The sequence below is a fragment of the Spea bombifrons genome, chromosome 1 (genome assembly GCF_027358695.1).
Source record: "Spea bombifrons isolate aSpeBom1 chromosome 1, aSpeBom1.2.pri, whole genome shotgun sequence".
NCBI classification, from domain to species: domain Eukaryota; kingdom Metazoa; phylum Chordata; class Amphibia; order Anura; family Pelobatidae; genus Spea; species Spea bombifrons.
The window spans coordinates 57,364,224-57,390,714 of record NC_071087.1 but is presented as its reverse complement, the minus strand read 5'-3'; the positions used below and the strand labels follow the sequence as shown (position 1 = coordinate 57,390,714).

The 26,491-nt window shown below is 41.8% G+C and overlaps 1 protein-coding gene across 1 annotated transcript; it reads right to left on the bottom strand.

The window, feature by feature from the left end:
- Positions 1-1,201: 1,201 nt before the first annotated feature.
- Positions 1,202-9,283, bottom strand: LOC128473538 (estradiol 17-beta-dehydrogenase 11-like). Its single transcript, XM_053455795.1, has 7 exons — positions 9,016-9,283; positions 6,623-6,730; positions 5,786-5,917; positions 3,882-3,988; positions 3,431-3,568; positions 2,605-2,721; positions 1,202-1,550 (listed from the first exon to the last, which is right to left on the bottom strand). Exons 1-7 carry the CDS (start codon positions 9,223-9,225, stop codon positions 1,460-1,462), a joined length of 903 nt encoding a protein of 300 aa, XP_053311770.1. The 5' UTR covers positions 9,226-9,283; the 3' UTR covers positions 1,202-1,459.
- Between the last annotated feature and the right edge of the window lie 17,208 nt (positions 9,284-26,491).

The following is a 26,491-nucleotide window of genomic DNA, read 5'->3' as shown; positions in this document are numbered from 1 at the left end:
GACATTGACAATGTGTGACTCATTAGTCTCTTTGCCTTGGAATTGAGACATTGGCTGTGTTAAGTGAGGAGTTGTTATGTTGGCTAGGTAATGAATAAATAGTACTGTAAAATGACATTACTTGGGAAGCCATATGGAATTGTTTTTCCTCCTTAAGCATACACTATAGTGTTCTTTATGCAGTAAAGTTATTGGTATTGATTAAAAACCTGATTTTATCTTATTTTGTTCCAATAATCTTCATTTATCTGCAGACCTGTAGGATGCCATTGTGTCAGTCGTGGTATTTTGAGCAAATTTCCTTGCTCATACACCATACTGGGTTGACTCTTTATGGCAATGTTAATGAAGTCTGTGACTCCTTAGACGTTCATCAGTCAGAAATATATATACTATTGTTTATCAAAGTCACAGTGTTTGCCTACTAGGTTGGACTAAGAAACATATAAAAGGCAGCAACCTGCTATATTATGTAAACACTACGACTGATTTAAAAAAACATAATATTTAGAAAAGTATTTTTCTTTTGATGCTAGTAGTAAAATAAATATGAGAGTCCCCCTTTTAAGGAAACATATTTTTTTCTGATGGCACTTCCTGCAAAGGTCCAAGAGATCTCAGTCATGTTCCACTTTAGGTGTAAAACAATAAGCAGCGTCATAGAACATCTTCACCTAAGTATGACCTTGTTTGAAATCTTGAGGTAGTTGACTAATCAATTCACTTCATCACAGAGACATACAATGTCTGCTAGATGAACAGTACAGAAGAGTGTTGTTCAGGTTCCATAATAATAAAACCTCATCATAGAATGTGACTGTACACAGAAGTATCCGGTTCTCCTCTTGTAGAACTCTCTAAAGGATGTCTCTGTTATGGTTTTTCTGTCTCCTTTCTCCTCAAACACTATTACATCACCTCTTTTCTCAGGATATTTACTTTTTTGCATATCTCTCTCAGGGAGATTCTCCCGAATTATGTTCCCCAGTTTATCTAGAAACTTCTGGCTCACAAACCACAAGGTCCATCATTCCTATTCACTAAAGGGGGGGCTTTGTAAGTGAGTTTGCAAGAGAGTTGAGGTTTCTAATCCACCACTTCACTATTCATTATGAAGAGCCACCACTGGCAAATTTCTCCATCGAAATGGTTCGATATGGCCCTGTATAATGCATAATTCACTATATAACAAACCTGAAACTTTTGTTTGGCACAAAAAAAAACATAGTATGTTTATTGAATGTGTAGAATTACCATCTTTTGTCAAACTGTTTCATGGGCATGTGGTCAGTTTATGGCGATGGGCATGGTTCTACAGAACACCTTTAGAATGTTTAGTAGAAAGAGAGGAGAGAAAAGAAATGAGAGAGATGTGACAAAAGAGTGGAGAGGAAAGAGGAGATAAAAGAGAGGCAAGAGAGAATAAACACTTGTTCAGTATTGGTCCTGTAGAGCACTTCTATTTGTCTTTGTCCATCCCACAAATTTTGGCGTCAAATTTCACCTGATGGAATTTGCTTAAGGCTTTCAAAGCACGTTCTGGAAGAAATCTAGAAGAAAAAGAACATATATTACGTTATTTTGATTCTTTTGTGGGTGTTTTAAATGCTATTACTTATTGATTTATAGATGCTTTCCTTATATTAATTCAGACATACAAAAAATTATTCATTTGACATCTTTAAATGCTAAAAAGTCTAAACCCGTCTTTCTCTGAAAAGGATATTTTCTATTTATTTATATATTTTAGCACTGATTGTATTTTAAAATGCATGAAATGCATGGAGGGAACAATGCTGTTATTTTGTACCTAGTCTACCCCCCGACATCCATAAAAATAATACACACAAAGAGTACATTAACCCGCTGAAGCAAGATAGGCTTAATCTATAGCTCTTCTATATGTGTGACATGGTAATGCATCATTATAAAGGAACCCACGAAGTCCATGCTGTAGTTTCGGAATCCAGTATGGGCTTTTGATGTAGCCAGCTGCTGGAAGAGGACATGTTCATGGAAATTCCCCAAAGTCTTCCCCTATGGAGCAGATACAGAGTCTTTCTGTTTCATATCGGCTGCCAACACCAGCAAAAGCCAGACAGGGATCCAATGGGAGCTGGGCTTTATTTTTATGTTGGGATTCTCACACTTTGCTTGCCAGTTTGTTGTATCTGTGCTCCTTTGCCCTAGGTGACTCTGCTTAAGATCCAGAATAGTGACTGCTAAAAGTATCACTAAGCTTTGAAGTAACGTTGGCTTCGTTCAAAGAGACCAGCAGTTGTAACAATGCCCCTAAAAATTTTGAGTAATCAGCATGTACTTTAGGAGTTCCAGATTTCTTTGTTAAGTATTTGTATTTATATATACCAAACATACTGTCTATTTTTTATTTTTATTTTCTGTTCTACCCGTCACACTCTATGTATCCCTTATTAGTTTTTGACCATCTTCACTGTTCTTTCCATGTGGACTCCTGGTGATTTATTATCAGGAAGGAGTACAGTAGAAGAAGAGAAGGAAAGCAGTGAAGTGTATGCACTTCACGTTATGCTTAAGCGATACTTGCCAAAATCTGTTCAAACACACACAATTATGTATACTTACAGCTCCAAAACAAGTGACATGTTTACAAAGGGAGGTAGAACAACCATCTTCTTGTTGGTGAGGATGCCATCTACCAGTTTCCTGGCAACATATTCTGGCTCCAATACAGGAGATAATCTAAAAAAAGTAAATTTTATCAAGGGATATTAGGGGATATTACCTCTCCTGCTTAATTTAAGACGGCCACATTTTGGAAAGAAAATGTGAGAACAATTTTACACAGCTAGGGTTATTCCAAGGGGTCTTAGTGCAGAAGTATCTGTGATCTTATTTTAATACGTCTGTAGACATTTGCTAACATAGTGAGCACTAATGTTACACATTCAATAACATGTTCAAGATGTAGCTATTTAGATCGAAAACAGAATACTTACCTGGGATATGGCTCCTCAGCACAGTTTGCCCAGGGGAAAGGATTTTGTGTTAGGCTACTACTTGCCTTCTCATATTTATCAATTAGATTAAACTGATAACAACACTAGTGAGAACAGCTACTTAATTTCACCTATTCCTATGAGAGTATAGTTTTCTTAAGAAAACTGCCAAAGATATTTTATTTATTAAATAATAATAATACAAAAATATAAAACATAACTTAGAACTTGATTTCTCACCTGGTGCCCTAAGAATATACATACCACTGAGAAACTATGGAATATATTATAGGATACATATTTATTAGCTGTTTTCTTTACTTTTATATACCGCTTTTTTAATGGTAACGGGATTGTACGCTATAAAATGTAAAAAAGTCAAATTAAATGTCAAATAGAAAATTATTTATAAAATAAAACAATGTTATTTAAAAAGTTCCCACAGTCCTTACCTTGTGCTTGGATTTTTTACAAAGCCAGTGTTGACAAATACTGGGCATAGACATGTAGTGTTGATTCCATTTTTTTCTAGGGCGGCTAGCTCTGCGGTTAGTGCCTTGTGATACCCAACTGCAGCAAACTTAGTGGAACTGAGGATTTAAATCAGTAAGTGTGAAAAATTAACTACATTAAAGAATAGCTTTTCCTGTTATGAGAATAAATATATCCATATATTTTCCATAGGATGACTATGAGATGTTTTCAAGACCTAAATATAAAAAAACTAAAAAATGGAACCAGCCTCCAAGGTCCACAAAAAAAAGAAATAAAACTATTTACATACATAATGATAGCTAAATAACTTAGTATGCAAAAAGATTAGAGCCTGATTACATAGTTTTAGAACTTGATACTATTCAAACACAATTTTAAATCGTGTGAAAATATTAAGAAAATACATACCAATAATCCACTAAGAACGGAACACCCAAAAGTCCAGCTGATGAAGCCACAGTAGCAATATGTCCATGGTTGTTCCTTATCATTGAAGGGAGGAAAGCTCTTGTGGTCTGTAGGGAACAAAAAACAGTGTGTGTTTTATAAAAGTTATTTCAGTGCAAAGTCTGATGTCAGTATATGCAGTATAATCAGTATAATATATATATATATATATATATATATATATATATATATATATATATATATATATATTGACATGGTTCAGCCCAGGGAGATGCTTTGTTTGGATTTTGTGCACAGATGCTGTAAAAGTAATTTATATAGTTCCCTGGGGTGGAGAAACTGGAGAGCCGGGTGGGCCAATATCAATATTTGGTGTGACCACCGTTTTCCTTCAAAACAGCATCAATATGTACACCTTCACAATGCAAGGGATTGTGAAGGCATATAGTTAGCTGTATGGTTAAACCAGTTTTCTACTGTCTGGAGAATTCTGGTCAGAAGTGGTCTTCATGGAAGACTTGCGGCCAAAAACCAGTACGTGGAAAAAACACGGGAACTGGGATCTAGAAAAATAGCAGCAGGTGCTCTGGACTGATGAGTCAACATTTTAAATATTTGGGTGTAGCAGAAGGCTGTTTGTTTGCTGAAGGGCTGGAGAGAGGTGCAAGAATAAGTTGCAGGCACCAGTGAAGCATGGTGGAGGTTCCTTGCAAGTTTGGGGCTGCATTTCCGCAAATTGAGTTGGGGATTTGTTCCGAATGACTGTTCTCCTCAGTGCTGAGAAGTACAGGCAGATACTTATCCATCATGCAATACCATTAGGAGACAAATTCAACATCATTGAGTCTGCCTGGGATATCATGAAGAGAGACAAGCAACTGAGACGTTTAAACTGTGTGCAAGTGTACCTAAAAGAATTGATGCTGTTTTGAAAGCAAAGATTGTTCACACTAAATATTGGTTTGATTCAGGTTTTTCTTTTGTTCACTCACTTTGCATTTTATTAAATGATAAAAATAAACTATTAACATGCCTATTTCTTAAAGCATTCTTGCTTTGCAGCAGTTTCTCACACATGCCTGAAACTTTTGCTCAGTGCGTTATAGTTTGAAAACTCACCAGTTCAACTACAACTTCTATGATCGTTTGCCTACATCTGGTCATAATTTTCATAAGGTTCACAGAGCCTAAAATAAACAACTGGTGACCTACCCTTTATATGAAGTGCTCACCATCCCTGAGAAATCTTTAGGTTTGATGCAGAGTCTCCATATGAAGCACTGCTTTCTTGGGACTCTGGGTCAGTTTCCTCTTTCACATGGAACGTTTGCCTATCCACTGACCACTTCCCTCACACTTCCACTCCCCAGCCAGCTGTCTGAGGTTAGCTTTCTCCATACACTCACAGCTAGCCCTGTCCCTTCATGAAGCCATTTTCCCCGAAGTTACCATAGTTCAGATTCACACAAAAAAAGATGCATGCACGGTGTAATAACAAAAGAGTAATACAACACCAAGACAGATTATCTAAGCATGGATAGGAACATGCCATATTCTATATTCCATGGCTCAATTACCCTTTAGTGACATATTATTTTGCTTTACATGATGTATAGCAGGGTCACATTGATGCTTATCAAAACTGAAACATGCCAACTCTTTAAATTATAAAAGGGCCAATCTCAGTAGGCCTCTCCAGCCCAACATAATCTACAATCAAATCTTACATCTTCCCACATATGTGCCAGGCCTATTCAGCCTTTGTACTGTAGTTGTTTATTAGGCGTGTCTCTTCATAATTCTAATTAATTGCACTGGTTAGATGAAGTAAAATTTTCACACACCTACGTAAACTGTCGGTTTAGTGAATAAAAGGATTTTGTAAGCATTGTAGAAACACTCACCCAAAAATGAGCGAGAATGTTCACGTCAAATATTTTTTGGATTTGGTTATCCTGGAGTGTAAGCAGGTCGGCACAGAAAACAACCCCTGCATTGTTAATGAGGATATCGATGTCTCCAACATCTTGTTTTACCTGCAGAAAGTACATTTAGGTTAGTATTTGAATTATCTTTATTATTATTATTCATTAGGACAACAATTTCTAGTATATATATATATATATATATATATATATATATATATATATACAAATCCAAAAATATATATTTCTTGGATATAGACAGGAGTGAGTCTAGCGTTATTGGCACCTGGGTCTCTTTGGTGTCCACCCTTGTAGCTAGAACAAACTCCCATAATTACATGTACTCAACACCTACTCACACGAATAACCCTAGGCTCACCCCAGACACCCTATCACCATACTTTGACACACATTTACATCATACACTATCACATACTGACACGAAAAAGTAACAGGCACTCATGCTAACACCATACACTAACATTTGCATACACTCCAATACTATATACTGACTTGCACAGTCATGCTAAGTCCCACTCATATCTGCATGCCAACACGAAATTCTAACACGCACACTTAGGCTCACATCAAAACTAACATACAAAGATTCATGCTAACACTCTCTCACTCTATCCTATTATCAGTGCAGCTTGCCAGCTCTTCATTCCCCTCAACTTTTCACTCTTAGTGAGCCCTGCAGCCCAGGGTCTTCTTTTTTTAGTTGGTACACTGTCCATTTTTAATTTACTCTTTGGATGCTGCCTTTTAGCAAATAACTCCTGAATGCAAAACAATTTATTTATGTATCCATTTTACCTTGTCTGCTGCTGCATGAATTTCTTCCCGTTTGCTGCAGTCCACCACATATGTATAAACTTTTGCTCCAATCGTTCTGCACTCTGAAGCAGTTTCCTTCAAACCGTTCTTTACAAAGGAAGAAATCAAGAAGTGACGAGACTTGTGCATAACAATTGAAAACCATGATTTCAAATTCCAAAGGTTACAATCATAAAAATACTTAGAAAGAAGGAAAGCAATGGGTTTTAAATAAGATTTAGATTGCTATTACGATAACGGTATACCTAGAATAAATAGGTAGGAAATATCCCTTAAATGTCTTTCCTTTATTTATAAATAAATGTATAGTGGCATCACATAATTCAGCATAACCAGTAAAAAAAAAGAAAATGTATAGGACGCATTATTGTAATTTGATGTGTTTATATTCACATCCTCTACCAAATCAGTATAATTCATCTTCTCAGCTCTTGATCCTTCTAAGCTTAAACAGGGAAACATTCAAAAGGATTGAAATAGAGATGAGGTGTCTTAATTATCTGGTGGTAACAAAACAATTGTGGGCTCAGGTTTTCAAAATTCAAGCCAATAATATTAGAGCCCACCCTTAAAAATACTTTGATAGAGTTCATCAACATTTCAGGTTTAAAGACAAGTGTGTGGCATGGCGCCATGGAATTCTGATGTGAAATCAACTTAGTTGTGGTAAGTTCCCCTCCTAGTTCAGGTCAAGAAAATTAACCCCCACTGAACTGAAAGCACCAGGGTAGATACATCAGCAAGTGGACTCAAAATAATGTTCTTCATTTAAACACACATATGCAAAATACTGTACATAAACATAAAGGTGGCTGTTTTTCTGTAGAGGGTGGATCTAGCTGGTGAGAAGGGGACTTAACTAATTTTGGAACAGTAATCAGCTTCAATAATGTAAATGATTCCTTCCTTCGAAAACAGGTATCTCAAAAACATTATACTTATTGGCAAACAAGTATAATCATGTTCCTACAACAAGAATATTGATTGATGCCGGTAAAATATTGCTTCTTTGAAAGCTGTGCCTTGACATAATTTCAGTGGTTGGCTGATATATTTATACACTAGACTCACTCTCCATTACTTTATGCTAAGTTGATTTGTCTACTAGTAACTACGGATGCCAAAATATTTTTCTCATTATACCGAAAACCTTAACCCTAAATTAGGTCCGCATTGTTGTCAATGGTCTGATCTACTAGGGGACTTCAGACAATTGGCCTTTTGTCTTGGTCTGGTAATTCTCACCACTGTTGACCACCATGCATGCAAATGCTCTAATTGGGCACTGTGATACCTCTAAATGGACCAGAGATGTAAGATAAGAAGCCGTGGAATGTAGAAGGACTTCTGTGGAATCATACATCTCAGCAAATAGGAAAGTTGGTACATGCCAAGAAAAAACATTGCTATCAGATATTGCAACTACATACTTCTTCATACTTTGGACCCAGTGGCTTAAACCATAGTCTTCACCATTTCTGGAAACCTATGTGCTCAGTCTTCCTAATTATTCATGCCATTCATTTGGCTGTCTTAGCTGTACCCTATCTGTAACAAAAATGTCAAGGTGTATGTAAAGGCTGGACAGAGGGAGCAAGTCCTACCACACCAACATTTCAACTGGCAATAGTACGAAGTAGGAAAACAGTTTTGAGTGATCTGATTGCTGATTGGTTAGTGGCCTTGTCACCTTAATCTGTATTGATAAGGGTAATAGTTAATAATATAACTTTCTTTTTTAAGTAGTCAGAGATCCAGTGCCATAACCTTTTCACTTGGTTCCTATACTCCCAAATGTGTACCTATACCCATGGTTAAGAACCTCTGCTGCAATGTGACCCTGTCCCTTTAAAGAATTAGAGCTAGAATTAGCATGTGCATGATAAATACATTACTGTAAAATATTCTAATATAGTGACCTATACTAGAAGCAGGTTGGTTTACCCCAGCCTTTGACTCCACTACCTACCTGTAGACATTTAGGATCGCTTTACATAAGTAGATCAAGTTCAGAACAAAATCACTTACCTTTTGCAATCCACCCCTTCCGTTGGGCATAATAATACCATCAATGCAAAGTCAATAAAATACTTACAGGAACAAGTCACACAAAAAAATGAATAAGACAAGCAAAAATCTTCTGCAATACACATCGTGCACCAATTTAGTCTTTCTTCCATAAAATGTTTTTTTGTGTGCATCAATGACTGAAGTGAGAGAGTTGTGAATTAAAGGACCCACTCATATTAGTTGAAAATTAGAGCACTGTATATGCTGTTTCTTTAGTATATTAAATACAATGTAGTATAATATAGTATATTATTATTAGTTATTGTATTGTAAATTATTATTGTTATTTTTATTATTCTCACCTTATTAATATCCCACAAAACCAGCACACTTTGGAGCTTTGCAAATTCTGTTGCTGTGTCCCTTCCTATGCCATGACCAGCACCAGTGATCAGGACGATTTCTCCACTCACAGATTTTCTCTTTGCAGGTATAAACAGCTTTACAAAGGATTCCAAATATGAATATATCAGCGTGAGCAGCAAGAGTAGAAGTTCTAGAAATACATTCATTGTGTTTTCTTTGTAAAAGCCAAAGGCAAGTGTGCTGACTATGAATCATGAACTTGGGAACCAAGTCAAGCAACTACGTCACCATTCAAGGCTTGTCAAATTCAAGTTAACTCTGCCCTTTCCAAACAGCTCTTACATTCTGCTCTTAAAAAAAGAAAACAGACTTAACTTATTGGAGGAGTTAATTATGTTATATTTGCAAAAAAGGTTTGGAATAAATTTCAGTTTTTTCCAGTGTTCATTTCTTGATATTTCCATCATTGTTTAGAACTCCGCAGTGTTTATGTTAACACTATTGAATGCACCACAATATTCATACACAGATGATCAAGGCACTGCAATTGAATTTAGTATTAATGTGCAGCAAACAAATTATATTCCATGGAGAAATATAAGACATAAAGGGAGAAAGAGATAGCAGGAATGGAGCAATATAAGTGGGGAAAAGGGGGAGAAGAGATGGCAGTAATGGAGGAATATAAGCCAAAAAAGGGGAGAAGAGATGGTATGCATAGAGGAATGTAAGAGATAAATGGGGGAAAAACAGCAGGTATGGAGGAATATAAGACATAAAGGGGAAAGAGACGGCAGGCATGGAGGAATATAAGGCATAAAGGGTAGGCACGGAGGAATATAACACAAAAAAAAACAGAAGAAAGAGATGGCAGGCACAGAGCAATATTAGACATAAAGGGGGAAAGAGATAGCAGGAATGGAGAAATGTAACACATGGAAAGAGGAAGAGATAGCAGACATGGACGAATATAAAAGTTATATTCCTCCATCAATGCCATCTCTTTCAGACCTTTATGTCTGACAGTGACCTACACCCCTGCCATCTCTTTTCCCCATTTTGTATTTTCCTCCTCAATTTGTTTCTGTTATATTACATACACCGTTTTCTTATTCTGGCTGCAGATTTGGGCGGTAAGGGCAGCAGATCCTTGCACTCTTGCTAGTACAGGGATGGGTAGCATGTGATCAGGGCCCTAACTACAAACAAACCACAGGGCCCTAGTGCAAAAAATGTGCCCAGGGTCCCCAAACTTCACCTTTGCCCCAAGCAACTTAGCAGTGCCATCCTAACCAAACAGCTTGCCTGCGCCATCTTTGCCCCCAGCTTACCAGTGCCCCCAAACATCTTATCTGTGCCGTATTTTGCCCCTAAACAGCTGCCCTGTGCCATTATTGCCCCCAAACACCTTGTCTGTGCCTTCTTTGCCCTTACCTACACATGTTAACAAATAAACACATGCTTACACATACACTTACTTATAGTCTCAAACACACACTCATGCTCAAAAACCTGTATACATAGATATTCATGCTCACATATACTTATAGATAGACATTCATGCTCACATATATACAAACATAAATATATAACTGGAATCTTACAACTGTAACACATGTATTGGGTTTCTTACTTCATTTGTTCTCTTAGAACCCCAAAACAGCGCAGCACCTGCCAACATGTTCCTAACCCCATTGTACTCTGTAACGGAGAGCTAGTTTGTATTTAGTCATATTAGCTGAATTCTGGCAGCTAAAACTCTATTTGGAGGTCACCACATCCATGTACTTGCAATAACATCCAAGCAAACATGAACTTTGCTCATGTTTGTTTTATTAATGATGCCAAAGTATGTATAAACCTTTATCATATCTCTTGATTTTTACTCAGTAAATCTGATAATTCATAGATATGATAAACTCATAATAGCAGTATATATTATCCTGTATTTAAAAGACCTTTGGACGGATAGTTAAAGTTAGCTAAAGAATGATTTGCCGTAGAAATAGGCCAAAGGGTATAATGAAAAAAGGAAAGTATAATGTTTTGAAGCTCATTTATGCTATTACATAATTCTTATGAAATTCAATCCAAACCAAGATGACCAACAACCTCAGATACAAGTTTCAGCCCTCATGGGCCTTGTCAATGATGTATGACTGGTATCCCTTAATGCACCATAAGCAAAGAAGTCAACATTTGGACCTATACTAACGCTAAGTAACAGGTGATACAAAATAATGTTTAGAAAGTCCATGGAGGTAATTATACAGTTGATGAGGAAAATGGCATAACAGTTAAATATCTTCTTAAATGTACAGCTCTGTCAAAACACTGTCAGAAAAGACTTTAATGGCAATCTAAGCTATAGTTTCATAAAATGAAGATTAGAATCTAAAATCAGAATTACAAGTAAACAATTCAACTCCAAGGACACAAATGTTGTCAAATAGTGTCCACTGTTTCTATTACTGTGAGTCTCACAGGGTCAAAGGAAAACTTCCAATGGATATTGGCCCAGGTCATAGTCACAACAGAAGCTCATTACAGCCAATATAGTATAACAAGATATTGAGATATTTGTTTTGTGTTTCCAACAAATAATATGTATCAATTGATATAGTTAAAAATAACAAGGTTATGTCTCAAATATTACCGTATTGGCTCGGATATAGGCCGCCCCCGTATATAGGCCGCACCCTAAAAGTTTGGTGCTTTTTTAAAGAAAAAGTTTTTTTCTTTAAAAAAGCACCAAAAACATGCTGCCACTCTGCCCCCCCGAGATATGCTGCCACTCTGTCCTCTCCCCCCCCTCGATATGCTGCCACTCTGTCCTCTCCCCCCCTCGATATGCTGCCACTCTGTCCTCTCCCCCCCCCTCGATATGCTGCCACTCTGTCCCCCCCCCGACTTACCAGACTAGACTCCCGGGTGTCTTACGGGGCCAGAGGGGGACATCTATGCACATCGTGTATACGCGTATTGCGTAGATGTCTTCCGCCGGCCCTGCAAGACACCCGGGAGTCTGCTCTGGTAAGTCGGGGGGGTTAAAATGCATCGTGCGGATGTTCACCGGCAACGGCGCATCGCCGCTGCCGGTGAACGTCCGTGCGATGCGCTTAGACAACCTCCCGTGCCGGTACTCGTGGAAAGTGCCAGCAGGGGAGGCTGTCTGAGCGTATCGGGGAGTAGGATGCAGGTCCCCTGCACCGCTGCGGGGGATCTGTATCCTTACCCCGCTGCCTGCCCGGCAGTCCCGGGCGTCGGGCGCTAGACCCCGAATATAGGCCGCACCCCCACTTTAAAGACTTTAAGTGGGGGAAAAAAGTGCGGCCTATATTCGGGCCAATACGGTATAATGAACATAAAATTTTGTGACATATAATTTAACAAGCAACATTGTGGCTTCTTTTTATATTACAGTTGGAGGTGAAATGGTTAAAATGTTGCTGTTATACCTTGTTTTTTATTGCCTGTCTGCACATTTTATGGTGTGTTAAATTCCTTTAGGCATGTCTTATGGATTCTAGACAAAGCTTTTAAATTCTTGGAATGTACATGTAAAGTGTATCCACTTATCTTGCACTAATACCATGAAAATCCCATAGAATCACGTATTATAAATTGTTTTCCTTTGGTTATAATGTAGCTTTTTTGTAGCAGTTACGGTTTACAACCCCATATATAATCCATTTATGTGTTTTGTGTATTAGTCAAGCAGTTGAATGACAATGTGTTTTCCGCCACGATTAACACCCAGTAAATCACTTTTACTAAAGACCTAAACCCCTTTGACGTGGTGGATGAGAGTAGGCGTGTGGTTGTGGGCACTTCCGAGAGTAGGACATCAACCCTTATAATTATATCACTGGTATAAGTTTAAATGTGTTCACACTTTTTCACAACAAAATAAAATCACTTTTCCAGTTAAAAATAAAAACTGCTCACAAGATCTTCTCATGCAAAAACATCAGATGATATCAATAATTGTTAGGGTGAGGTTTTGCTTTAACCCGACTACACCCAGGATGCTGTTCAGCTATTGGACCTGGGGTGTTTTAGTAAGTTTTCCACCGGATCCTCCCAAATATTATGCTGCACAGTGACAATCTAGCATAAAATGTAGGTGTGATGCTCCAAAGTGAGAGTAGGCAGACAACTCTTGGAGTCATTTGAGGTCTAGACAAAGTTGAAATGTCTTTGGTAAACTTTGTGACTGTTCAATTATTGTCTGAGCATAGTAGGCGCTCAAATAATGTTGATGACTGCTTGATATTCAATAATAACATGTGAATATTGATAATGGACTTCAGTCAGTGGTAGTTGGTGATCCAGAAACCGTGAGGGGCAGTAAGTCTACAAAGAACTGTTAATATATTCTATGAAATCGTTAAAAACATGTGGGGATTATGTTTACTTTTGCATGGTTGTAAATAGCTGTTAAAACCACACCTCATTTTTTATTTTTTGGCACCAGTTTGTGCACAATATTTTATAAAGCTGGAAAAAAGTCCAAAGACAAGCACAAAAGTTAAAGGACTACACAAGCCGTCTAATGTACTTTAATGCACATGATTGTCTCCATAAATAATAATATGTTTATGCATCCAAAAACAGAGAGATCAGCAAAATTCTGGCTCGTAGATGTGTTCAGTCGAACCACTGTCACCACACCAGTGATCTTGAAGGCAGTTCTCCCCAGGTGAAGATTGAGTAAATATTGCTTCTTAGCTCAAATTGCTAGTTTTATTTAATTTTTTTTTATTGTAAATTTTACTAACGTTCATTACTCTCTAATTAATTATTCTATCTGCATTTAGGCAGTCATCACATACATCCTTGATCACATAAGTCTGGGGGGGTAATAACCTTTTAATCGCTTTGTCAATATATCGTTATTGTAAATATCTATAAGCGTACATATACTAGAGCAATCTATTCTAGGGGGAGATTTTGGAGGGAGCTTATATGGAATATCTCAGTTATCTTGCGGTCTTCACCCATATCTAGTTTTATAAGTCAGCCAGGGGTCCCATATTTTCTCGTAAGTCTGGAGATATTTTGATAAAATAAAAAAATGTTTTTCCATTTTATATTGATAATTTATCTGTGTTATTATGTTATCCCATTTTGGTGGTTCTTGATGTTTCCACTTTCTGGCTATATAAATTGTGATTGCTAATTAGATGTTAATAATTAAATCTCTGTGAGCTTTGAATTTAAAGGGTAAATCTATAGGAAAAATAAACATCAATGGATGTTGTTTTATGGTTGTTAACCTTTCGCAGTCCCACCAAATATGAAGCATAGTTCCCTTCGACTCAGAACATCTCCAGCATTGCTAGTCATGGCAGCATGAGGTATAAAAATTAGCAGGAAGATGATAAACAGAAGACTTCAAATGACTTCAATTTCTTCAGGGATCTTCTGCAATGATGAAGGCAGATGAATAGGGAAGACTCTGATCCAGCAAGACGAAGAAGCATTTAATTTTTCAGCAAAGGGTGAATATCTCCTGTTCAAAGAAGAGCACTGGACCACAGCAAACACTTTTTGTCAGACCTTCAAGACCTCTAGGGAAGATGCTACCTTACCTACTGTCCAGGATCTTCAAGACAACAGCAACATCTGCCCCAAAGAGCAGCAAAAGCAAACATTTAGGGAAGGAATGACGGCCACCGGACCTCTTAAAGCAGTTTGATTACTCCACTTTCTCTCTGCTCTAAGTAAAGCTGACCTCCCAGACCAAGCAATGTGGCCACAGGAAGATTCAAATATGCAGGGGATATTTCATTCTTACAGCCTTGGATGCAACAGAATCTAAAGCTCAAGGAGGTGAACAGCAGGCTCTCAACATAAGACTACCTGCTGCTTCAAACTCACATTTTAGCCAACTCACATTGTATTGAATGGAAACATTTGTGTTCACTTCCTTGACACTGAAGCTTAGGAGCTTTGATCACAGGGCTGTTTGGCTCCAAGCCAACCTAGGCATATCACTCCCTCCTAGTAAAGGTCTCTGGAAGTTAAACTTTGCACTGTTACAGAAGCAGGAGACTATAGTGGGACTGCACATTGTATTTACACATAACATGGTTGAGAAGGGCCACTGAAGGCCACTGATAATTAGAGGGTCTCCAGTGTCTGTTGGACTTTCAGTAGTATGGTTGGGAGGGGAGGGTAAGCTGGATGAGACCAAAGAAACCCTGCATAGAAGGAATCCAGGCAAAGTATCTTCTACTACCATATGGTAATAGACCCATCTGCTACAGACAGTTTCCTTGCCATGGTCACTGACACCATTGAACCCATAGACCAAACAACCCTAAACACGCTAATAAAGCTGGAGATGTTGCACTCTGCTGCTCAGTACTTCAACAGTGATGGCCTTTGTAATGGACACTGGACCCCCATTTTAGAAAGATTATTAGGACTGCAATTTTACATTGATTTGCAGAGGTTAAATTGTCATTGTATCGTTACTCTTGTTTCCATTTCTATTCGTATTAAGAATAATAATACGTACAGAGGCGTATATATAGGGTATGGCAGCCATGGCACGTGCCATGGGCGCCATCTCAAGGGGGGCGCCGGTGAGCGGCTTTTAAATGCCATTTTTTTTTTTTTTTGGATTCGGAGGAGAGAGAGGGGCGCCTAGCAACCGCTCGGCGCCCCTCATTCTCCTCCACGAGCCCCCTACCCCCGTCCCGGGGCCGGCATTTCATGCAGAGCGCCGCAATTTTAAACACTGATGCGGAGGAGAGAGAGGGGCGCCTAGCAACCGTTCGGTGCCCCTCGTTCTCCCCGCATCAAAAAAAAGAAGACAGCGTTTAAAAGCCGCTCGCTGGTGCCCCCTGCTTCACTGCTGGGCGCCGAAATATGACGTCATATTACGGCGCTCAGCAGTGAAGCAGCGGGCACCAGCGAGCGGTGCAGGAAGACAGCAGCATCGTGGGGAGGAGGATATATAGTGGGTAGGGGGGCAGGGTATATAGTGGGTAGGGGGGAAGGTATATAGTGGGGTGGGGGGGAAGGTATATAGTGGGTAGGGGGAGAGGGTATATAGTGGGTGAGGGGGAGAGGGTATATAGTGGGTGGGGGGAGAGGGTATATAGTGGGTGGGGGGAGAGGGTATATAGTGGGTGGGGGGGAGAGGGTATATAGTGGGTGGGGGGGAGAGGGTATATAGTGGGTAAGGGGGGGTATATAGTGGGTAAGGGGGGGAGGGTATATAGTGGATAAGGGGGGGAGGGTATATAGTGGGTAAGGGGGGAGGGTATATAGTGGGTAAGGGGGGGAGGGTATATAGTGGGTAGGGGGAGGGAGAGGGGTTAGAAAGTGATAAGGGAGGGAGAGGGGGGTAGAAAGTGATAAGGGAGGGAGATCGGGGCGTAGAAAGTGATAAGGGAGGGAGATGGGGGGTAGAAAGTGATAGGGGAGGGAGAGGGGGTAGAAAGTGATACGGGAGGGAGAGGGGGTAGAAAGTGATAAGGGAGGGAGAGGGGTAGATATAAGTAAAGAGTGTGCATTAATGTGTGGATGCATTGAGTGAATGAGAGAGAGCATGAGTTAATATGTGAATGTATTGTCTGAATGAGGGAGAGCATGAGTTAATGTGTGGATGAGTTGTCTGAATGAGGGAGAGCATGAGTTAATGTGTGGATGAATTGTCTGAATGAGGGAGAGCATGAGTTAATGTGTGGATGCATTGAGAGCATGAGTTAATGTGTGGATGAATTGTCTGAATGAGGGAGAGCATGAGTTAATGTGTGGATGAATTGTCTGAATGAGGGAGAGCATGAGTTATTGTGTGGGTGAATTGTCTGAATGAGGGAGAGCATGAGTTAATGTGTTGATGCATTGAGTGAATGAGGGAGAGCATGAGTTAATGTGTGAATGAGTTGTCTGAATTAAAGTGTGAATTAGTGAGTGACTGTAAAAGTGTTTGTGTATCATAGATACATCGGACTGTTTGGGGACAAAGTTGACTTGTGCTGGGCTATTTGGGGACAAAGATTGCAAATCTTATGTGTGTAATCTGGGTGCTGGCCAGGTTCTATGTGGGCAGTGTGGACGCCAGGGCTGGCTTTGGGGTGTGCAACCTGTGATCTATGCCTGTAATTTAGGGGGTTTTAAATATACCTTTAATGCCGTGTTTTTATGTGAATTCCAATTGATCTTTACCTGCAAAGCTGGGTTTCTGTGTTATTCTGTAGATCCATATCTGCTATGCTATGTTTCCATACATTATTTATGTGTACCTGCAAATACAGGGTTAATATGTCTTATTCAGTTGATCTATACCTGTGATGCTACGTTTCATATATTAATTGTATACCTGCAAATACAGGATTTTTATGTCTGATTCTGTTTATTTGATATATACCTTCAGTGCTGAGATCACAAGTGAATTTCAATTGATCTGGGTTTGTGTGTTGATCTATACCTGCTATCGGCAGCAGGGACTAATATTTATATATATATATATATATATATATATATATATATATATATATATATATATATATATGGCCAGCAGGGGCTAGTAAATGGGTTTTAGATATTTGGACAGGGGCGCAATTTCAGTGCTTGCCATAGGCGCTATTTTCAGTAGATACGCCTCTGAATACGTATATGTTTAGGTGTTATTTACCTAATCCTTTTGTTGTATATTCCTCATTGTTGCATATGTGATGAGATTAGACTGGTGCCGATGTTGTTTACTCCCTTTCCATTATGTAATGTGTTAATTATGTTGATCCTTCCCTGCTTCATGTGTTTATTGATGTCCCCTCTTTCTATAGAAGAACATGCCCTCTCCCCTTTTTCACAGTGCAGAGGCTCCTGTCACTGGCTATAAAAATGAGCAAGACCAGGTGGAAAGTGCAAGCAACAAAAATTCCTGCAGTGCTAATGTTACTTATCATTGATGATTATCATGTCCCATGCCTGTGTGCTTATCGATTTTAGGCCTAAATTATAGTTTCTGCCAGTTGTCGCAGCAGTGCAGCAGCTTGTGTGACACAGGCAAAAAATCAGATCAGCATGGTAGGGCGTACAAAGCGCCAGGCAAGAGAACTGGTCCAGCCGTGATCTTGTGTTAATACTGGTTGATGATCATTATGTAGGACTTGTAATTGTGTGCAGATCATTTTACAGATTTTATCTGTAATTTGTAATGGAGGCTGGTAAGAGCAGAACAGCAGCTTGTGTGATGCAAGTGAAAAAATGAACAGAACCGATAAGTTCTGCTGTTAAATTCTATCTAAAATTGATGGTTTTATGTGTAGTACACATGTGTGCTAAGCCTTTACCCAAGTATATTATATTATTATAGTGGCAGGGTGGCAGTAGCAGTTCAAAGCAGAAGGTCATTCCAGTGACAGAGACAAGAAATCAGCAGGACTGGGGTGTGCAAAGTGCCAGGCAACAGAACTGATGAGTCCTGTTGTGTAATATAAATAAACTAAGTGTTTTATCATTGTGTTATTGTGGTCAGGGCTGGTCCAAGAATTAAATTATTCTGCCACAACCCACAAAAGCCACGCCCACATCCATTATGTGCCACCCACATTAACGCAAACAGAAACTCATACTAATACACTCATCCAGAGACTCACACTAACACACCCACTCAGACACTCACACCAACACAAGTGGTGTCCCTCAGGGTTCTGTTCTGGGACCAATTTTATTCAGCATATTTATAAATGACCTGGCAGGAGGCATTGAAAGTCATGTTTCTGTGTTTGCAGATGACACAAAACTAGGTAAAGTTATACAGGGCGAGCAGGATATTACTGTGCTGCAGAGGGATCTAGATAGACTGGGGGACTGGGCACTCAAATGGCAGATGAAATTCAATGTAGATAAATGTAAAGTTATGCACTTCGGGGTAGCGAATGCACAAGCAACCTACACCCTAAACGGTAGTGAATTAGGGGTAATGACAAATGAGAAGGATTTGGGAATTGTTATAGACAACAAACTAGGCAACAATGTGCAGTGTCAGTCTGCGGTTGCTAAGGCCAGTAAGGTATTGTCGTGTATAAAAAGGGGCATCAAGTCGCGGAATAAAGATATAATTTTGCCTCTGTATAAATTAATGGTAAGGCCGCACCTTGAGTATGCTTTGCAATTTTGGGCACCTATTCTAAAGAAGGATATCATAGCACTAGAAATGGTGCAGAGGAGGGCTACAAAATTAATAAAAGGAATGGAGCACTATAGTTATGAAGAAAGGTTAACTAATTTAAATCTGTTTAGTTTAGAAAAACGTCGCCTCAGAGGGGATATGATAACGTTATATAAATATATTCGGGGCCAATACAAACCATTGTGTGGAAATCTGTTCATAAGCAGGACTATGCATAGGACACGTGGTCATGCATTTAGACTGGAAGAAAGGAGATTTAGACTAAAGCAGAGGAAAGGGTTTTTTTACAGTAAGGACAATAAGGATGTGGAATTCTCTGCCTGCAGAGGTAGTTTTATCAGAGTCTGTACAGACGTTTAAACTGCAACTGGATGGATACCTGGAAAAACATAATATTCGGGGATATAATTATGGGGAAACAGCTTATTGATCCAAGGAGAAATCTGACTGCCATTTTGGGGTCAAGAAGGAATTTTTTTCCCTGGTTAGTGCAAAATTGGAAAGAGCGAAGCCGGGGTTTTTTGCCTTCTTTTGGATCAAACAACAACAAATTAACAGATATAGGAAAGGCTGAACTTGATGGACACATGTCTTTTTTCAGCCTATGTAACTATGTAACTATGTAACAACCAGGTGCTCAACAATAACACACACAGCCAACACTAACATGCACACACTATATACCCCAAAATACATATAAGCAGACACACACTAACATATACAGACACTCACACAATCACAACCAGACACATTAACACTAATTCAATTGGACACACACTAAGACACCAACAGCCACACTAGCAAATATACAGACTTACGTACCCCCCACACAAGCAGACCGTTACAAACATACTCAGACACACATACACTAACATGCAAACTACTATATCCTGACACACTCACACATTCGGACACACACATACTAACATACCCAGACACACAAACACATCACTACACAGGCAGATACACACACACGGTCACCACACTAACTTACCCAGACACACACAATCACCACATTTAACATACACACACAGTCACTACAAAAAGTGTATCTTTCAGGGCAACCACCACCACATTCTTCACTCTTACAACCCCTGGGTTAGGAGCGTCAACCTGGAGACGGGTGGTTGGACTCACGGTGCCTTGCCAAAGCGCACATGAGCAGAACAAAGAAGTATACAGGTCGAACACTTCAAATGCAGGTCTTTTTAAAAAAAAATTAAAGTGTCAAAGAATCCAGACAGACCAACTGCTTAACGCATTTGATGCCAAACATAGTGCTTCTTCATAAGTTTCAGATACCACACTCAGGTAAGAGAACAGGACGTCCAAGGCCAGTACACTTGTGGTGGTTGTAACTCCCCAGATGGCAGCCTTGCATGGTACTACTGCAAGGTCATGCAATGTGACCCCGCTTAACTCTGCCTTCTGCTTAACAGCACTGGGGAGGGCTGTCTGGGTAGTGCTTAGAAGAATTTTTAAAATAATTCTAGTCTGCAGTAATGAAATTCATTCATATGGATGTTTTATTCCTTAATGCTGCATTTGGTGATTAGCAGTGTTTAAACTAGATATCAAATATAGAATGCAAAATAATATTTACTGTATTGGACAACCAAATGTTAATTTAAGCTATCTTTGCAAGTTCCTTTTTTTATTACTTTTACTGAAAGGGTGTTAGGGTTTACGTTTAGAAGTGGTAAAGGCGAATACAATGAGTAAATTTAAACATACATCACATATGGCTCCTGAGACAAGACCAAGGTCAGAGTTTTTAAGAAAAAAGAGAGAGTAGATAGGTTGAATGGGTCTTATCTGACAGCAAATTCTAGGTTTCTAAGTGTTATCTGTACTTTTGGAATATTTAGAAATAGTTTCTAAAAACAGTTTTTATTCAAAAAATGCAACACTGACAGAAGAGGCTTTACCTCAGTGGCATCTCCAGCTTTCATATTTAGGGGAGCACATGGGGGGGGCAGAGACCATAAGTGTTTTGTTATCTGATTGTCTTAATTAAACAGTACCATGATAACACTGTGTTAGACAAACCTATGGCACACTAAGTATTAATTAGACTTGGGCACCAGGGGGCTCTTCGTGTTCGTCTTCGTGCTCGTCTTCGGGGAAAAAAAAATCTTCGTATTCCGCGAATATTCGCCCGTTCCTGTCTTCTCTTCGGGCGAATATTCGCGGACATTCTTCGTGCTCGTTTAATCTTCGTTTTCTTCCTGGTTGCCTAGCAGGGGTTAATACGGGGTTAATAACACATCACAGCAGCAGCAGCTGCCGTGAAGGTACGTGTGTGCAGCTCTATTGGTCGTTTCGGCAGGGGGCTGGTCTGGCATCAACGAGTGAATTGCAGAACTGCAGAATGCACTTCATTCGTTGATGGCAGGCGAGCCCCCTGCCGAAACGACCAATAGAGTTGCACACACATACCGAGGTGTACTGTCCATAGATGTTTAATAAAAGAATAGGGAATATTTGACATTTTTAAATTGATTTTGGACCACTTTACATGCCTAACATTTGCTACCTATTTACAATGGCATACTTTGCAACAACCCAACTTACTTATTGGACAGGACTGGAAAATAGCAGGACTGTCCACCAAAATCTTGGGTGTGTTGGCAGGTATGCTGATGGAAAAATGTTGGACAAGAACTAAAAAATAGCTTAGGGTTAATGTACGGTTATGTTTAAGATTAGTAGCAGTGCACTGGTTTGGTTAAAGATGGATTATGTCTAAATAATAATAATTTAATTTTAATGTTTTTTTTTAAAAAAAAATAGGGGTTTATTTAAATGTATTTTAAAGTTAGATTTATTATTTAGTACTTGATTATATTTATTAAATGTTTATAGTAGCGTTACCTACCGAGCTATACCTACCTATGTGTATTTGCATTTTGCATACCTAGTTTAGCTAAATTAGATGGGACAGGACTGGAAAAAAGCAGGACTGTCCCTGAAAAAGTTGGGTCTGTTGGCAGGTATGTGGATGGAAAAATGTTATAGGGTGAAGTGTGAGTTATAGTGTTAATGTAATGCTATTAGTGAGTGAAGGCCAGGGCAAATAACAAGGAAAAGGTCCTTGTGTTTTGTGCATTGTAAGTGTGTGTGTATGTGTGTTATGTGTGATGTCACTGTGTGTTATATGTGTTATATGTGTTATTGTGTGTGTTATGTTTGGTTGGTTGTGTATCAGAAGGAAAATAATGAAATGGAAAAGGAAATGGGAAAGGCAAATGAGTGGGCAATTGGCGACCCGCTCACCTGTTTCACCCCAGGGCAAAGCACCCAAACACTGTCAGTCTTAGACGTTTGGCAGCAGACTTCCAGAGCTCAGACACAAGGCCCTAGCGTAAGCTGGCCACTCCGGCGGAGGTAGCAGGCGTTGCCACACCGCAAACAGAGGCAGCCAGGGGGGAGAAACTGCCCTTACCATTAGGGACATTTTGGGCATGACTCTAGCCAGGAAGCGAACTGGCAGAGAAGAGATGCTGGCACCACCACCAGCAGCAGCATTGAAAAATGGGAAAGGCGAATGAGTGGGCAATTGGCGACCCACTCACCTGTTTCACCCCAGGGCAAAGCACCCAAACACTGTCAGTCTTAGACGTTTGGCAGCAGACTTCCAGAGCTCAGACACAAGGCCCTAGCGTAAGCTGGCCACTCCGGCGGAGGTAGCAGGCGTTGCCACACCGCAAACAGAGGCAGCCAGGGGGGAGAAACTGCCCTTACCATTAGGGACATTTTGGGCATGACTCTAGCCAGGAAGCGAACTGGCAGAGAAGAGATGCTGGCACCACCACCAGCAGCAGCATTGAAAACTGAAAAGGCGAATGAGTGGGCAATTGGCGACCCACTCACCTGTTTCACCCCAGGGCAAAGCACCCAAACACTGTCAGTCTTAAACGTTTGGCAGCAGACTTCCAGAGCTCAGACACAAGGCCCTAGCGTAAGCTGGCCACTCCGGCGGAGGTAGCAGGCGTTGCCACACCGCAGACAGAGGCAGCCAGGGGGGAGAAACTGCCCTTACCATTAGGGACATTTGATTCATGACACTAGCCAGGAAGCGAACTGGCATCGAAGAGACACTGGCACCACCACCAGCAGCAGCAGCAGCAGCAGAATTGGGAAAGGCGAATGAGTGGGCAATTGGCGACCCACTCACCTGTTTCACCCCAGGGCAAAGCACCCAAACACTGTCAGTCTTAGACGTTTGGCAGCAGACTTCCAGAGCTCAGACACTAGGCCCTAGCGTAAGCTGGCCACTCCGGCGGAGGTAGCAGGCGTTGCCACACCGCAGACAGAGGCAGCCAGGGGGGAGAAACTGCCCTTACCATTAGGGACATTTGATTCATGACACTAGCCAGGAAGCGAACTGGCATCGAAGAGACACTGGCACCACCACCAGCAGCAGCAGCAGCAGCAGAATTGGGAAAGGCGAATGAGTGGGCAATTGGCGACCCACTCACCTGTTTCACCCCAGGGCAAAGCACCCAAACACTGTCAGTCTTAGACGTTTGGCAGCAGACTTCCAGAGCTCAGACACTAGGCCCTAGCGTAAGCTGGCCACTCCGGCGGAGGTAGCAGGCGTTGCCACACCGCAGACAGAGGCAGCCAGGGGGGAGAAACTGCCCTTACCATTAGGGACATTTGATTCATGACACTAGCCAGGAAGCGAACTGGCATCGAAGAGACACTGGCACCACCAGCAGCAGCAGCAGCAGCAGAATTGGGAAAGGCGAATGAGTGGGCAATTGGCGACCCACTCACCTGTTTCACCCCAGGGCAAAGCACCCAAACACTGTCAGTCTTAGACGTTTGGCAGCAGACTTCCAGAGCTCAGACACTAGGCCCTAGCGTAAGCTGGCCACTCCGGCGGAGGTAGCAGGCGTTGCCACACCGCAGACAGAGGCAGCCAGGGGGGAGAAACTGCCCTTACCATTAGGGACATTTGATTCATGACACTAGCCAGGAAGCGAACTGGCATCGAAGAGACACTGGCACCACCACCAGCAGCAGCAGCAGAATTGGGAAAGGCGAATGAGTGGGCAATTGGCGACCCACTCACCTGTTTCACCCCAGGGCAAAGCACCCAAACACTGTCAGTCTTAGACGTTTGGCAGCAGACTTCCAGAGCTCAGACACTAGGCCCTAGCGTAAGCTGGCCACTCCGGCGGAGGTAGCAGGCGTTGCCACACCGCAGACAGAGGCAGCCAGGGGGGAGAAACTGCCCTTACCATTAGGGACATTTGATTCATGACACTAGCCAGGAAGCGAACTGGCATCGAAGAGACACTGGCACCACCACCAGCAGCAGCAGCAGCAGCAGAATTGGGAAAGGCGAATGAGTGGGCAATTGGCGACCCACTCACCTGTTTCACCCCAGGGCAAAGCACCCAAACACTGTCAGTCTTAGACGTTTGGCAGCAGACTTCCAGAGCTCAGACACTAGGCCCTAGCGTAAGCTGGCCACTCCGGCGGAGGTAGCAGGCGTTGCCACACCGCAGACAGAGGCAGCCAGGGGGGAGAAACTGCCCTTACCATTAGGGACATTTGATTCATGACACTAGCCAGGAAGCGAACTGGCATCGAAGAGACACTGGCACCACCAGCAGCAGCAGCAGCAGCAGAATTGGGAAAGGCGAATGAGTGGGCAATTGGCGACCCACTCACCTGTTTCACCCCAGGGCAAAGCACCCAAACACTGTCAGTCTTAGACGTTTGGCAGCAGACTTCCAGAGCTCAGACACTAGGCCCTAGCGTAAGCTGGCCACTCCGGCGGAGGTAGCAGGCGTTGCCACACCGCAGACAGACGCAGCCAGAGGGGAGAAACTGCCCTTACCACTAGGGACATTTTGGGCATGACTCTAGCCAGGAAGCGAACTGGCAGAGAAGAGATGCTGGCACCACCACCAGCAGCAGCATTGAAAAGGCGAATGAGTGGGCAATTGGCGACCCACTCACCTGTTTCACCCCAGGGCAAAGCATCCAAACACTGTCAGTCCTTGGCGTTTGGGAGCGGACTTCCAGAGCTCAGACACAAGGCCCTAGCGTAAGCTGGCCACTCCGGCGGAGGTAGCAGGCGTTGCCACACCGCAAACAGAGGCAGCCAGGGGGGAGAAACTGCCCTTACCATAAGGGACAATTAAGGCATGACACTAGCCAGGAAGCGAACTGGCAGAGAAGAGATGCTGGCACCACCAGCAGCAGCAGCAGCAGCAGCAGCAGCAGCAGCATTGGAAAAGGCAAATGAGTGGGCAATTGACAACCCGCTCACCTGTTTCACCCCAGGGCAAAGCATCCAAAGACTGTCAGTCCTTGGCGTTTGGGAGCGGACTTCCAGAGCTCAGACACAAGGCCCTAGCGTAAGCTGGCTACATTGGCGGAGGTAGCAGGCGTTGCCACACCGCAGCAAGTGCAACCAGGGGGGAGAAACTGCCCTTACCATAAGGGACAATTAAGGCATGACACTAGCCAGGAAGCGAACTGGCAGAGAAGAGATGCTGGCACCACCAGCAGCAGCAGCAGCAGCAGCAGCAGCAGCATTGGAAAAGGCAAATGAGTGGGCAATTGACGACCCGCTCACCTGTTTCACCCCAGGGCAAAGCATCCAAAGACTGTCAGTCCTTGGCGTTTGGGAGCGGACTTCCAGAACTCAGACACAAGGCCCTAGCGTAAGCTGGCTACATTGGCGGAGGTAGCAGGCGTTGCCACACCGCAGCAAGTGCAACCAGGGGGGAGAAACTGCCCTTACCATAAGGGACATTTGAGGCATGACACTAGCCAGGAAGCGAACTGGCAGAGAAGAGACACTGGCACCACCACCAGCAGCAGCATTGGAAAAGGCGAATGAGTGGGCAATTGACGACCCGCTCACCTGTTTCACCCCAGGGCAAAGCATCCAAACACTGTCAGTCCTTGGCGTTTGGGAGCGGACTTCCAGAGCTCAGACACAAGGCCCTAGCGTAAGCTGGCTACATTGGCGGAGGTAGCAGGCGTTGCCACACCGCAGCAAGTGCAACCAGGGGGGAGAAACTGCCCTTACCATAAGGGACAATTAAGGCATGACACTAGCCAGGAAGCGAACTGGCAGAGAAGAGATGCTGGCACCACCAGCAGCAGCAGCAGCAGCAGCAGCAGCAGCATTGGAAAAGGCAAATGAGTGGGCAATTGACGACCCGCTCACCTGTTTCACCCCAGGGCAAAGCATCCAAAGACTGTCAGTCCTTGGCGTTTGGGAGCGGACTTCCAGAGCTCAGACACAAGGCCCTAGCGTAAGCTGGCTACATTGGCGGAGGTAGCAG